At 39.9% G+C, this 13,689-nt stretch overlaps 1 protein-coding gene across 3 annotated transcripts in view; it reads left to right on the forward strand.

The window, feature by feature from the left end:
* The window catches only part of cdc27 (cell division cycle 27), a 46,304-nt gene extending 39,283 nt beyond the window's left edge, over nucleotides 1–7,021 (forward strand). Inside the window, exons 15-20 of one of the 3 annotated variants that reach the window (XM_080724109.1) lie at nucleotides 904–1,031; nucleotides 1,988–2,105; nucleotides 2,748–2,876; nucleotides 5,150–5,224; nucleotides 5,981–6,140; nucleotides 6,623–7,021. In XM_080724109.1, coding sequence (XP_080580235.1) covers nucleotides 904–1,031; nucleotides 1,988–2,105; nucleotides 2,748–2,876; nucleotides 5,150–5,224; nucleotides 5,981–6,140; nucleotides 6,623–6,702 — 690 coding nt within the window. In that variant the 3' untranslated portion in view covers nucleotides 6,703–7,021. The remainder of the gene's footprint in view (nucleotides 1–903; nucleotides 1,032–1,987; nucleotides 2,106–2,747; nucleotides 2,877–5,149; nucleotides 5,225–5,980; nucleotides 6,141–6,622) is intronic. The other 2 variants (XM_080724110.1, XM_080724111.1) reach the window with 2 other exon arrangements.
* Nucleotides 7,022–13,689: the final 6,668 nt, after the last annotated feature.

Below are 13,689 nucleotides of genomic sequence, written 5' to 3' on the forward strand. Positions count from 1 at the left end.
TCTTAGTTCTACTGGATCTCTTCTCTACTAGTCTTAGTTCTACTGGATCTCTTCTCCTCTAGTCTTAGTTCTACTGGATCTCCGCTAGTCTTAGTTCTACTGGATCTCTTCTCCTCTAGTCTTAGTTCTACTGGATCTCTTCTAGTCTTATTTCTACTGGATCTCTTCTCCTTTAGTCTTAGTTCTACTGGATCTCTTCTCCTCTAGTCTTAGTTCTACTGGATCTCTTCTCTACTAGTCTTAGTTCTACTGGATCTCTTCTCCTCTAGTCTTAGTTCTACTGGATCTCTAATCCTCTAGTCTTAGTCTACTGGATCTCTTCTCTGCTAGTCTTAGTTCTACTGGATCTCTGCTAGTCTTAGTTCTACTGGATCTCTGCTAGTCTTAGTTCTACTGGATCTCTTCTCCTCTAGTCTTAGTTCTACTGGATCTCTTCTCCTCTAGTCTTAGTTCTACTGGTTCTCTGCTAGTCTTAGTTCTACTGGATCTCTTCTCCTCTAGTCTTAGTTTTACTGGATCTCTTCTCTGCTAGTCTTGGTTCTACTGGATCTCTAATCCTCTAGTCTTAGTTCTACTGGATCTCTTCTCCTCTAGTCTTAGTTCTACTGGATCTCTTCTCCTCTAGTCTTAGTTCTACTGGATCTCTAATCCTCTAGTCTTAGTTCTACTGGATCTCCGCTAGTCTTAGTTCTACTGGATCTCTTCTCCTCTAGTCTTAGTTCTACTGGATCTCTAATCCTCTAGTCTTAGTTCTACTGGATCTCTGCTAGTCTTAGTTCTACTGGATCTCTGCTAGTCTTAGTTCTACTGGAACTCTGCTAGTCTTGGTTCTACTGGATCTCTATGTATTAAGAGTATTAACTGTGTCAGTGTGTCTAAACGTCTCTCTGTCTCCCCCTGTAGGTGGACCCCAGCTTTGCGTACGCCTACACTCTGCTGGGACATGAGTTTGTTCTGACAGAAGAGTTGGACAAAGCCTTATCCTGCTTTAGGAACGCTATTAGAGTCAACAGTAGACATTATAATGCATGGTAATATACTAGATCTATATATACATTATATATACATACACTTTAATATCTATCTATATATATTATCTACACTTTATAGCCTTATCCTGCTTTAGGAACGCAATCAGTGTCAACAGTAGACATTATAATGCATGGTAATATATATATATATCTACACTTTAACTTCTTCAGTGCCATATTTAAAGTGGGACCTCTTATATTGCCGGTTCGCCAACAAAGGGTTAAAAAAATAGTGTGCACGCTGGTGCACACATTCGTGCACAGATCATGCACTATGCATGTGCATGCTTTTCACAGCTTTCAAACAAAAAAATCCGCTTGGAAATCCGTTCAGGCATTCAGGAGAAGGCAGCCCTTATGTTTTCTTCAAATGTAAACAAACATGGCTGCCATGTTTGAAAGATGGGGTTGGTATGGGGGTTAAACATGCAATTTCGCGATCGCGATCATGACTAGTACACTGTTGGAGGTCCAATTTTTTTTTTTCAAAAAAAATTTAAAAAAAAAAGAAATGTTATTATTTTTTTTAAAAAGACGTCCAGAAGACGTCTGGCAGGGAGGTCCATAGTTAAAAAGACGTTTTTATTATAGAAACTTTTTTTTTGGCAGGGTATGAGTTAATATCTATCTATATATACATCTACACTTTATAGCCTTATCCTGCTTTAGGAACGCTATTAGAGTCAACAGTAGACATTATAATGCATGGTAATATACTAGATCTATATATATATATATATATATATATATACACTTTAATATCTATCTATCTATAAATATATACACTTTATAGCCTCATCCTGTAGGAATGCTATCAGAGTCAACAGCAGACATTATAATGCATGGTAAATGTTACACTTTATTGTTAACAAAATAACTGGTAAAATATGTACACTTAAGTAAAATAACTGTGTGTGCATGCGTGCGTGCGTGTGTGTGTGTGCGTGTGCATGTAGGTATGGTCTAGGGATGATCTACTACAAGCAGGAGAAGTTCAACTTGGCAGAGATTCACTTCAAGAAAGCCTTGAGCATCAACCCTCAGAGTTCTGTTCTGCTGTGTCATATTGGAGTGGTAAGAACAATGTTCTGATACAATGTTCTGCTGTGTCATATTGTAGTGGTAAGAACAATGTTCTGATGTCATATTGGAGTGGTAAGAACAATGTTCTGATGTCATATTGGAGTGGTAAGAACAATGTTCTGCTGTGTCATATTGGAGTGGTAAGAACAATGTTCTGATGTCATATTGGAGTGGTAAGAACAATGTTCTGATGTGTCATATTGGAGTGGTAAGAACAATGTTCTGATGTCATATTGGAGTGGTAAGAACAATGTTCTGATGTCATATTGGAGTGGTAAGAACAATGTTCTGATGTCATATTGGAGTGGTAAGAACAATGTTCTGATGTCATATTGGAGTGGTAAGAACAATGTTCTGCTGTGTCATATTGGAGTGGTAAGAACAATGTTCTGATGTCATATTGGAGTGGTATGTTCATTAACAATGTTAATTATAATGATAATTAAGAGCCTTGGAGCTAATTGGGATTTGCAGAGTTGAATTCTCAAGGAGTCAGGAGTATTTTATTTAATTTTCAAATTGAGAAATATCACCCACACCTGCTACAGTATGTTCTGTTAATTACACGTGTGTGTTTGTGTGTGTGTTTGTGTGTGTGTGTGTGTGTGTGTGTGTGCGTGTGCGTGCGTGCAGGTCCAACATGCTCTAAAGAAGTCAGAGTGTGCTCTAGAGACTCTGAACCGAGCCATCACCATCGACCCCAAAAACCCTCTGTGCAAATTCCACCGAGCGTCCATTCTGTTCGCTAACGAGAAATACAAGGTAAACATACTGTTTATATTAGAGTTCTCAACGGGCCTGAATATTAAGGCCCACCCCTAACTGGGCCCCAACTGGGGCCTAACTGGGCCCCAACTGGGCAGGCCTGAGGCCTTACCCGGCCCTACTAGTTAGCATACATTTTAGGCCCTACCCGGCCCGAAAACGTCGGGTCGGGTATGGTCGGGTCTATCATATACTAATAGTAATAAAATAATAAAAACATTAGTTTTTTTTTCCATTGAGCCCGAGGTCCTATTACAGGAGACCAGTAAAAACAAGGATTTATAAGAGAAAAACTTCAACCTTCTGAAGTTTCCTCAGTCAGTTATGCTTTTTTACACAATATTCTATTTATTGCAGTTTCTATCAAAACCTTCACCGGCTGTCTGTCAGTCTGTCCGTCACACGTCACGTCACACTTTTCTCCTACTCATATCTCCGTCACGTTGCCCCGATCCATGCCAAACTGATCCATGCCAAACGGATCCATGTCAAACTGATCCATGTCAAACTGATCCATGCCAAACTGATCCATGTCAAACTGATCCATGTCAAACTGATCCATGCCAAACTGATCCATGCCAAACTGATCCATGCCAAACGGATCCATGTCAAACTGATCCATGCCAAACTGATCCATGTCAAACTGATCCATGTCAAACTGATCCATGCCAAACTGATCCATGTCAAACTGATCCATGTCAAACTGATCCATGTCAAAGTGATCCATGCCAAACTGATCCATGCCAAATCTTTGCACGCCACATTCCAAAGATGTCAAAGGTCCACTGGCCAGTTGATAAAATGACATTACTTGATTATTTGCTTTATTTCCACATAACGTAAGACAAGTACAATCAATGTGCATTATTTCATGGCTTGGAATTCCTTTTACAGAATATTCTGTCAAAGACACAATTTGTAATCAAAGTAATTTGCTACATTTTCTGTCTTTTTAATAATTCTGTGCAATTTGCATATTCATTTGTCTGCTATTTGTCTGGGTTGATATCTGTCTGTCTGCTATCAAGAGGGATAACATTAAAGATAACTGAATGATATTTATGACGTGGCCCACATTCAACACAAATGGCTTTTTACAGAAAATAAACTCAAGAAAATAGATAGTTATGGCTAAGGAAAATAAAATAATATCAAACGATCTACCTAAAATAGATTATCCAGACTGTTTGGCTACCAAATGGCTAATATGATGCAGTTGTTAAGTAGAGCTACAGTATATTGCTCTTTCATTTGATTTGCAAAATGTCATTTTGGGTATGCTAATTAGTCAGGGGGAAGAAAAAAAAAAGAAAGAAACACAAGGTCCAATCTGCTCGGTTTGAAGCTTGTTGGATGCGTGACGACCAGAACATTAAGCTGGTGTATATTTGTGTCCTAATGCACACATTACTTACTGTGTGTATGGAATGTGTGTGTGTATAATGCAGTGTGTGTGTGTGTGTGTGTGTGTGTGTGTGTGTGTGTGTGTATCTCTAGGCCAAGGTTGTTCAAAATGGGTGACGGGGCACCCTGGGGTGCCGTGACGGCAGTCCAGGGGTGCCGCGAGATAATTTGATAATATTTGGAATCTATTTGGACACTTGAAAAAATATTTATTATCATTTTAAACTTGAAGTACAAAGTTATTTTCAGTCAGTTCTAACCAAAATGGCTGTTATCTCAACGTTTTCCTCACAACATAATCACTAAAATATCGTCACTGTCAGGCAGAAACCTCGTATCTCCAAGTTTCAAATGTTTTCGTCTTTTGGTAAAGCAAAGCCCTGCTTCATCATACAAGACTGTCGCACAAAACTAGTGAAAACAGCAGATCTACAAGCACACAACGCCTCACGACGCGAGGCATTGTGTGCTTGTAGACCTGCTGTTTTAGTACATTAGTACATTTAGTACATTTTATAGATGATAAATACAAAACAAACGGTTTTGGACATGCAAGGTTTCCACCCGACAACGACGATATGCTATAAATATAAGGTGCTTGGAGTGAGAATTATAATGTAGGGGTGCCTCGGATTAAAACAATATTTATGGGCCCTGAGACAAAAAGGTTTGGGAACCCCTGGTCTAGGGTTAGGTCATGTAGGGTTAGGGTTAGGTGGTCTAGGCACCCTATACCCTCCAGGAGTTAGAGGAGTTGAAACAAATGGTTGTGTAATGTGTATGTGCATATAGAATGTATTGTTTATGTGGTGTATCTCTGTGTAAGTGCATGTATAATGTATTGTTTATGTGTGTGTGTACTACAGGCTGCGCTCCAGGAGTTGGAAGAGTTGAAACAAATCGTTCCCAAAGAGTCTCTGGTTTACTTCCTCATCGGCAAGGTAACCTTTGACCTTTAAACTTGAACCCTGAGCCCAATAATTAGGAAAGATGTTCAATCTTTCCCAGCCTAATTATTGGTTGATTGATTGATCAAGGGTCCTGGATAGATACAGATATAGATAGATAGATATTAGATAGATACAGATATAGATAGATAGATATTAGATAGATACAGATATAGATAGATAGATATTAGATAGATACAGATATAGATAGATAGATATATATCTGTATCTATCCAGGACCCTTATATATAGATAGATATTTAGATATCTGATAGATATTAGGCCCTGCTTTGTTTTTAAAACATGTTAACGTAAGGAAATATGAATTATTACCATTACTCTAGGTACATAAGAATAATAATAATGTAATCTATTACTCTAGGTGTATAAGAAGCTGGGTCAGACTCATCTAGCTCTGATGAACTTCTTGTGGGCGATGGATTATAATAATGTAATCTATTACTCTAGGTGTATTATAATAATGTAATCTATTACTCTAGGTGTATTATAATAATGTAATCTATTACTCTAGGTATATAAGAAGCTGGGTCAGACACACCTAGCTCTGATGAACTTCTCCTCGGCGATGGATTATAATAATGTAAAATATAATGTAATATATAATGTAATCCTAGGTGTATAAGAAGCTTGGACAGACACACCTGGCCTTAATGAACTTCTCCTGGGTGATGGATTATAATAATGTAATATATAATGTAATCTATAATGTAATATATAATGTAATCCTAGGTGTATAAGAAGCTTGGACAGACACACCTGGCCTTAATGAACTTCTCCTGGGCGATGGATTTGGATCCTAAAGGCGCCAACAACCAGATCAAAGAGGCCATCGATAAACGATACCTACCCGACGACGAGGAGCCAATCACAGAGCAGTATACCTACTCAGGTAAGAAGTAGCCAATCACAGAGCAGGATACCTACTCAGATAAGAAGTAGCCAATCACAGAGCAGTATACCTACTCGGGTAAGAAGTAGCCAATCACAGAGCAGGATACCTGCTCATGTGGGCGCAAATATGTCTCATTTTTTTATCTCATTTTTATCCGGACAAATGAATGGGAATAAATATTACTAACTTACTAAATAGTAAATGTACATCTTAGGGCTTCACATTAACTTGTCCAAAGGACAAGTTAATGTGAAGCCCTAAGATTCTGCATGGAAACACAACATGTTCTTAGCAATCTAAAATCTGTGTGTGTGTGTGTGTGTGTGTGTGTGTGTGTGTGTGTGCGTATGCGTGTGTCTCTCTCTGTGTGTGTGTGTGTGTGTGCGTGTGTGTGTGCGTGTGTCTGTGTGTGTGTGTGTGTGTGTGTGTGTGCGTACGTAATGTGTGTGTGTGTGTGTGTGCGTGCGTGTGTGTGTCAGCAGCAGATGTGGAGGAGAGCAGTATGACGGACGCAGACGACACCCAATTACAAACCACAGAGAGCGATGATGTACTTTAGACTCCGCCCCCTGGCCCCGCTGCAGCCAATCACAGTCCTTCTAAACTTAAGACACCTCAAAGCTCTCTCATTGGCTCAGAGCCGGTCGCTAGGCAACGGTAGCACAACAACTCCGGTTGCTAAGGGGCCAGAGTTGTTTATTGGTTGATTCTAACAGGAAGTGGAATGATGTCACAGTGTAAGACCCGCCCCCTGTGCTGTGATTGGCTGAACTGCTGCTCATTCTTTCTCCTGTTTCATGTGGATTTTTTTTTTTTTTTTATGTTTTTATCGTTGTCATGGGAACTAATTCTGAATCAATAAAATGTCATAAACCTTCTTCTTCTGTGGTGGATCATTCAGAGGTTTATGTTTTTAACTTTCTTTTGTTCAGAACTTCAGCTTCAGCCGTTGAACAGAAAGTCTGTCAATTGATCTGTTCATTGTTTTATATACAGGAACTCAATTTCCCATGATGCATTGGGAGATGACCTCATCAGGAAGTCAAATCCTCCGTTGGCTTCAGTCGAGGGGGGGGGGGGGTCAGATGCCGTGGGCTAAGCGAGCCCACACTCATAGGCGATTTTAAGGGGTGTCCTAGGGTGCACGTGCACCCCCTGGCCGCCAGGCGGCCATTTTGATTTTTTTGGGGCGCTTTTCTGAAAACGATTTTCATATCCTCCAGTGTCTTGCTGATGTTGTAACCTCAGATAGCCCTTCAGAAAAAAGTGTGACAGACGTATGTCAGACATACACTCTTGATGCAGATGTTCTGAAAGCTGAAATCTCTGTAATGACTTCCATGTACAGGGAAGAGAATGTGCGCAAAAAAAAAGAAATGGAGGACACGACACTGTTTGAAAAGAAACTTGCTTTTTTTCAAGAGAAGGGAATGCATAATTCTGATTCATTTGGTACATTAAAACACGTCTACACACTGTACCTCACCATACCAGTTACGAGTGCTTCAGCTGAGCGCAGTTTCTCTACTTTGAGACAACTAAAAACGTATTTACGGACAACCATGACTGATAAAAGAGTGTCAGATATAGGCATTTTACAGATTGAGAAAATACACGAAATTAAAGTGCAGAAAATAATTGAAAGGTTTGCAAGTGCCAAAACCCGGAGGCTGCAGTTCATTGTGTAATAAGGATGTGTCTACTATTTGTTTTTGTGAAATGCTTATTTGACACTGTAAATGACTGCTTGATTGCTTGATGAATGATGATTAACTTGATGTTTGGCTTTATATGTCCTGGCTGTGCTGCCTCTGTCTGCAAAATAAGTAAATAAATCCTATAGATAGACATATGCTCATGGTGTCTAGAAAAAGAAGCACCTGTTTTACACTTTTTTTGTTTATATTGTGTTACATTTGGGTACAAAATGAACTGCAGAAATCCGCTAAAACAACATTACAAAACCGCTAATATCCGCAATTTTTCGCGCGCACGCGAGTGTCGTGCACGCGCGCGATGAGGTAATAGAGGTCGTGCACCCCCTGCTGGAAGAGGCTAGAATCGCCTATGCCCACACTTATCAAGCTGTACGCACGCACGCACACGCGTGCACTTCGTCAAGTTGTGTAACGGCTCGACGGCTCGGTCAACACTTCAATCCCCAACCTGTCTGCTTTGCATAACAATACTCTGGTAGGCAGGCTCGTTTACACTTATATATGGCCAGCATATACGTACGTTCACCTAGCATTCTTTCATTCTTCATATACGTACGTTCACCTAGCATTCTTTCATTCTTCATATACGTACGTTCACCTAGCATTCTTTCAGTCTTCATATACGTACGTTCACCTAGCATTCTTTCATTCTTCATATACGTACGTTCACCTAGCATTCTTTCATTCTTCATATACGTACGTTCACCTAGCATTCTTTCATTCTTCATATACGTACGTTCACCTAGCATTCTTTCATTCTTCATATACGTACGTTCACCTAGCATTCTTTCAGTCTTCATATACGTACGTTCACCTAGCATTCTTGGCAGACTTTTAGTCTCCAAAGAATGCTAGGTGAACGTACGTATACCTTTCGGAACCTCTCGTCTTCCTCCGCTATGCTGCTCACCTCAGCTCCTCACTCTTCATGTCATGAGTTTAAGGCCATGGCTACATGGATTTTTCAGATATCCACATAGAAAAATATCTAGGTCCACACGACAAAGATATCTAGGTCTAACAAGCACACACACAGTAAAGTCTTCAGAGATATCCGGGTTCCCTGTCTACACGGATCCAGTGAATCGGATATTTTTCAATCTCTCCACTTAGGCCATGGCTACACAGAGCTGGATATTTCATATATCCAGGTTTTTCAGATATCCACATAGAAAAATATCTAGGTCCACACGGAGCTGGATATTTCATATATCCTGTTTTTTCAGATATCCACATAGAAAAATATCTAGGTCCACACGACAAAGATATCTAGGTCTAACAAGCACACACACAGTAAAGTCTTCAGAGATATCCGGGTTCCCTGTCTACACGGATCCAGTGAATCAGATATTTTTCAATCTCTCCACTTATTTATCCGGTTTAAAAAATATCCAGCTTCGCAGCCGAAATATCCAGCTTCATGTGGCTGCAAGCCCCAACAGCACAAAAAAATGTCTAGCTTCAGAAATATCCAGCTCCGTGTATCCATGGCCTTATTTATCTGGTTTAAAAAATATCCAGCTTCGCGGCCGAAATATCCAGCTTCATGTGGCTGCAAGCCCCAACAGCACAAAAACATTTCTAGCTTCAGAAATATCCAGCTCTGTGTAGCCATGGCCTAAATCACTCATTTTGTCAGCTGCATAGCAGAGGGAGAGAGAGAGAAGGAGCTAGCAGACTTTACTGTGTGGGTGAGTATAAAAGACTATGTAAACTAAAGTTATTTTATATAAAACTTAAAGGAAAATACATTAATTGAAACTAAAATAAAAACAACAAATTAACAGTGTTGTTATACAGTATGTATGTACCGAGCGGCAGGCATGCGTACACACCTGCGGGTGCACGTAAGCGCGCATGTGACGTCATGAATTTAGAGCCACCACTTCAAAAATCCATATCACACCACTGGCTTCAGGGCGTCGACGCACCCGGCCGGAATGAAGAGCACCATAAAGTTACAGTAGCAGCTACTCATTACTACTAGCTAACCCATTCACTCTGATAACCTGTTTACATTACAGTAACAGTATTCACTCTGATAACCTGTTTACATTACAGTAACAGTATTCACTCTGATAACCTGTTTACATTACAGTTACAGTATTCACTCTGATAACCTGTTTACATTACAGTTACAGTATTCACTCTGATAACCTGTTTACATTACAGTTACAGTATTCACTCTGATAACCTGTTTACATTACAGTTACAGTATTCACTCTGATTACCTGTTTACATTACAGTTACAGTATTCACTCTGATAACCTGTTTACATTACAGTTACAGTATTCACTCTGATAACCTGTTTACATTAGTTACAGTATTCACTCTGATTACCTGTTTACATTACAGTTACAGTATTCACTATGATAACCTGTTTACATTACAGTTACAGTATTCACTCTGATAACCTGTTTACATTAGTTACAGTATTCACTCTGATTACCTGTTTACATTAGTTACAGTAGTTACAGTATTCACTCAAGTCCTATTAGTGCAGAGGACAATGTTACTATATAGTTAATACTACTACTAGTAACGAAAAAACATGTAATGGATGCACCTGGGACGTATCCTCAGTGATGTAGCCCAAGCTCATCTGGGTTTCGGGTCTCGCAACATCATACCCCTCACCTGGGTGACCCAGCCGGGGTTGATCAAGTCCCGACTTACGTCCCAGTAGCTACCCACGATCAGTCCCACTAGGGAAAGACAGGACCATTCACTCCACCACTCCAGAACTACTCTGCCAAGACTAGGGAAAGAAGTCTGGCGCTTGGAAGGACCAGGCTCTGTGGATTTACTCCTGTCCGGGCCCCTCCTACGTCTCACCAGGTCCACTCCTGCTCTCAACAGGTTCAGGACATGTGCGTTGCACCAGACTTTAGCCCCAGACATTTCACTCAGGAGTGGTGGATTCTTGAGCCGCAATGATACTGCAGGCTGTACCTGGCCCAACGGCGGTGCTGCAGGCTCCGCTTGTGGCTTGAATGGCCCTCCTAAAGGCCTGACCGTGGGTTTGTTGGGCTTCTTCCTCACGGAAGACACAGACTGGGGCGCTAACCCAACCTGCTCCCGGGTTAATGTTACTAAGGTTGGGGTATTAAATGTAAAGGTGTACTATGGTGCTGCAAATACAGGCCCGCAACACATGCAACGTTGATGCACCAATAGCAGCGACTCCAGGGAACTGTGTTCAACATTGAATATATTTTTTTATTTATTTTTTTTATTTTTTTTTTTGTTTCCTTTCCCAGGGTAGTAATTCTCTAAACCCATCTGGTTGTTATACAAAGCTTGTAGAAACACAGTATAAAACATAGCAGTTATGGAAGCCTTGTTGCATTTTAGAAACAACAGCGAACCAAAATGTACTGTTCAGCCTTCTTAGAAATTGACTCTAGTCAAATATTTTGTCTTGGAAATGTACACGAGTAAGAGTAATAAGCATTAAAACAATTAGAATAGTAGACCTACAGTTCCTCAGAATCTGTGCATAGGTGCAGAACTCAGTCAAGGTCAATCATGATACTCCCACAGTGCTTGGTTTGTGGGACCCGTCCCTCCCTTTTATTTCCCCCACACATGCATTTGTAAGCGTGTACTCCCTGAATTCCAGCTAACTGGAAGGCTGAAGGTTTAGAATATGCTTGTAGAAATGCCATGGAAACTTTGAGCACAATATTACTACGTGTGGCCTTGTTAATAATAGATTTTCTTTGTTTATTTTATTTAAATTTTATGACTTGAGTACAAAGGGGCCCCAATGCAATCAAGCCAATGAGCGTCCTGTGGTTTGAACTCATTTGATTAAACAACATGTAGGCCTATACTCCTAACAGAGCTGTAGTCTGTTTAACTTGTAAGAGCCCAGAGTGACAGCTGTCTGTCTGCCGGATAAGAATCTCAAAAGTAGCCTATGGCATTAGTGACTGCCTCACCAACGGCCCACTGTCCAATGAATATTGGATTCATTAGTCTCAGATCAAAACAATCATAGCTGTAGTTTAGAGATGATATAACATTTTAAAGAAAATAATAATTGCATCGACTGTCTATCCTGCTGCTGCTGTATACTGAAGGCAGGACAGGCTCGTTTCTGATTTAGTGGTTGAATTGTATGATAAGAATGTGCTAGGATTCAGCTCTGGGGGCGCCAGTCTGCAGGATCACAGTGCTTCTCAAAAGCGGTGTGTTGTGTGCTTGCAGATCAGCGTTCACAAGTATTGTATAAATCACACGATGCAAACAGAGCTGTATTGTTGAGGGCAAATCAACTTTTTATTTTATTTATTTATTTTTTCTTCCCATTCCACAGTGTACAGGCAGATATACACATGTCTGTTTTGTTTTTGTTTGGCAATGTTGTTATATGTTATTTTGTTCGTGTTTTTATGAGCCCAATCATTTTGTAGAAGCTATTTAACTCGAGTGGTCAGTTATCCGTGGGGTGTTGATTTTCTTTTTTTTGTTTTTTCCCCAATCATGGTTAACTGTCTCCCAACTTGTATTATGACAAATGAAGAGGAAATTGATTAATTCTATATTATCTACTTGAGTAATTCTATCAGCCTCTTGTAGGTTTAGATGCCCTTGCTGTGTGCAAGAGCTCCTCTCTCCCTATGTTGATTACTGTTCCAGTATATGCATAGATATGCTAATGACAATGACACGATATTTCTTTTATAGTTTAAGTTTTATTATTATTATTGTAATTTTTTTGTTGTTGTTGTTGTTGTTTGTTTGTTTTTGTTTGTTTGTTTTTGTAACTCAATTCATTGAAGTTTATGAAGGAGGGTGTCTGTAACCCTTTTGAAAAGTAGGGCCATCTTTTTCTTTTTCAGATGAGCCGTGTCAACAAAGTTTTAATGACACCCCATAGTAAAAAATCTCTCATGTTTTGATGTCGGGACAGTGTTATAATGATCATTAGACTCGGAGCAATAACCCACCCATCTCCCCGACTCCTTCCCCAGTCCCCAGCCAGAGGTCAGGGGTTTATTGACATTCTATGCCCCCCATAAATTTCACCAGGTCCTCCGTAGGGATGGGACGTTTGCGGACAAGTCGAGTCTTTAGAATGGCTCTTTGAAATGAGTGATAGGATCCGGTTCGCGGCATAGGGAGCCGCTCTTTTCTAATGGGCAGTTGTGGAGAAAGTACAAACATTATTTTCTTGCAATGTAGAGATAAGTAACTAAAGTAGCTAATTAACTAGAATGAGAGAGTCTCTTGAACGGCTCTTTTAAAGGAACGGATCCCAGAGCGCTGGCTCACTTAAAGACCCATAAATCTCATCTCCAGTCCTCTGCAGGTCTGCTTTGAGTAAATGAGGAAGTGATCCGCGGTGGAAAATGTGTGATAAATCATTTTGAATTTATAATTATAATGGATAAGCCGAACCACACCAGGTTACATGAACAATACTGAGGAAAAAATAAGATGTTTGAATGGGGAAGTTTATTTTGTATATAACTGAAATGTCATTATCCACAGTTAGAAAGGTCTTTGTTATTTTTTATTGTTTGATTTTACTTTGCTTGTCAAGGAGGGTTGTGTATTGAGAAATTTATGTGATCTGCTAGGTTTTAAGTGCGGTATTTTGTTGTACGCATTTCTATAAGAAAGAAAGGGTGTTGTATACGCTGATTTGTATAGTGTACCCGGTCAAAACGTTGCCATGCCAGTGTTACTTTATTGTGTTCTTTGAGTGATATTTATTTCCAGTTTATCTTTTGACACCTCCGAGATTTTTCCCGTTAGTGTTATTTTTGTACACATTGTTACTTATTTCGCTCAGAATCTGGCAACACTGGTCTTTACTG

The sequence above is a fragment of the Nannobrachium achirus genome, assembly GCF_963921795.1.
Source record: "Nannobrachium achirus genome assembly, chromosome: 4".
NCBI classification, from domain to species: Eukaryota; Metazoa; Chordata; class Actinopteri; order Myctophiformes; family Myctophidae; genus Nannobrachium; species Nannobrachium achirus.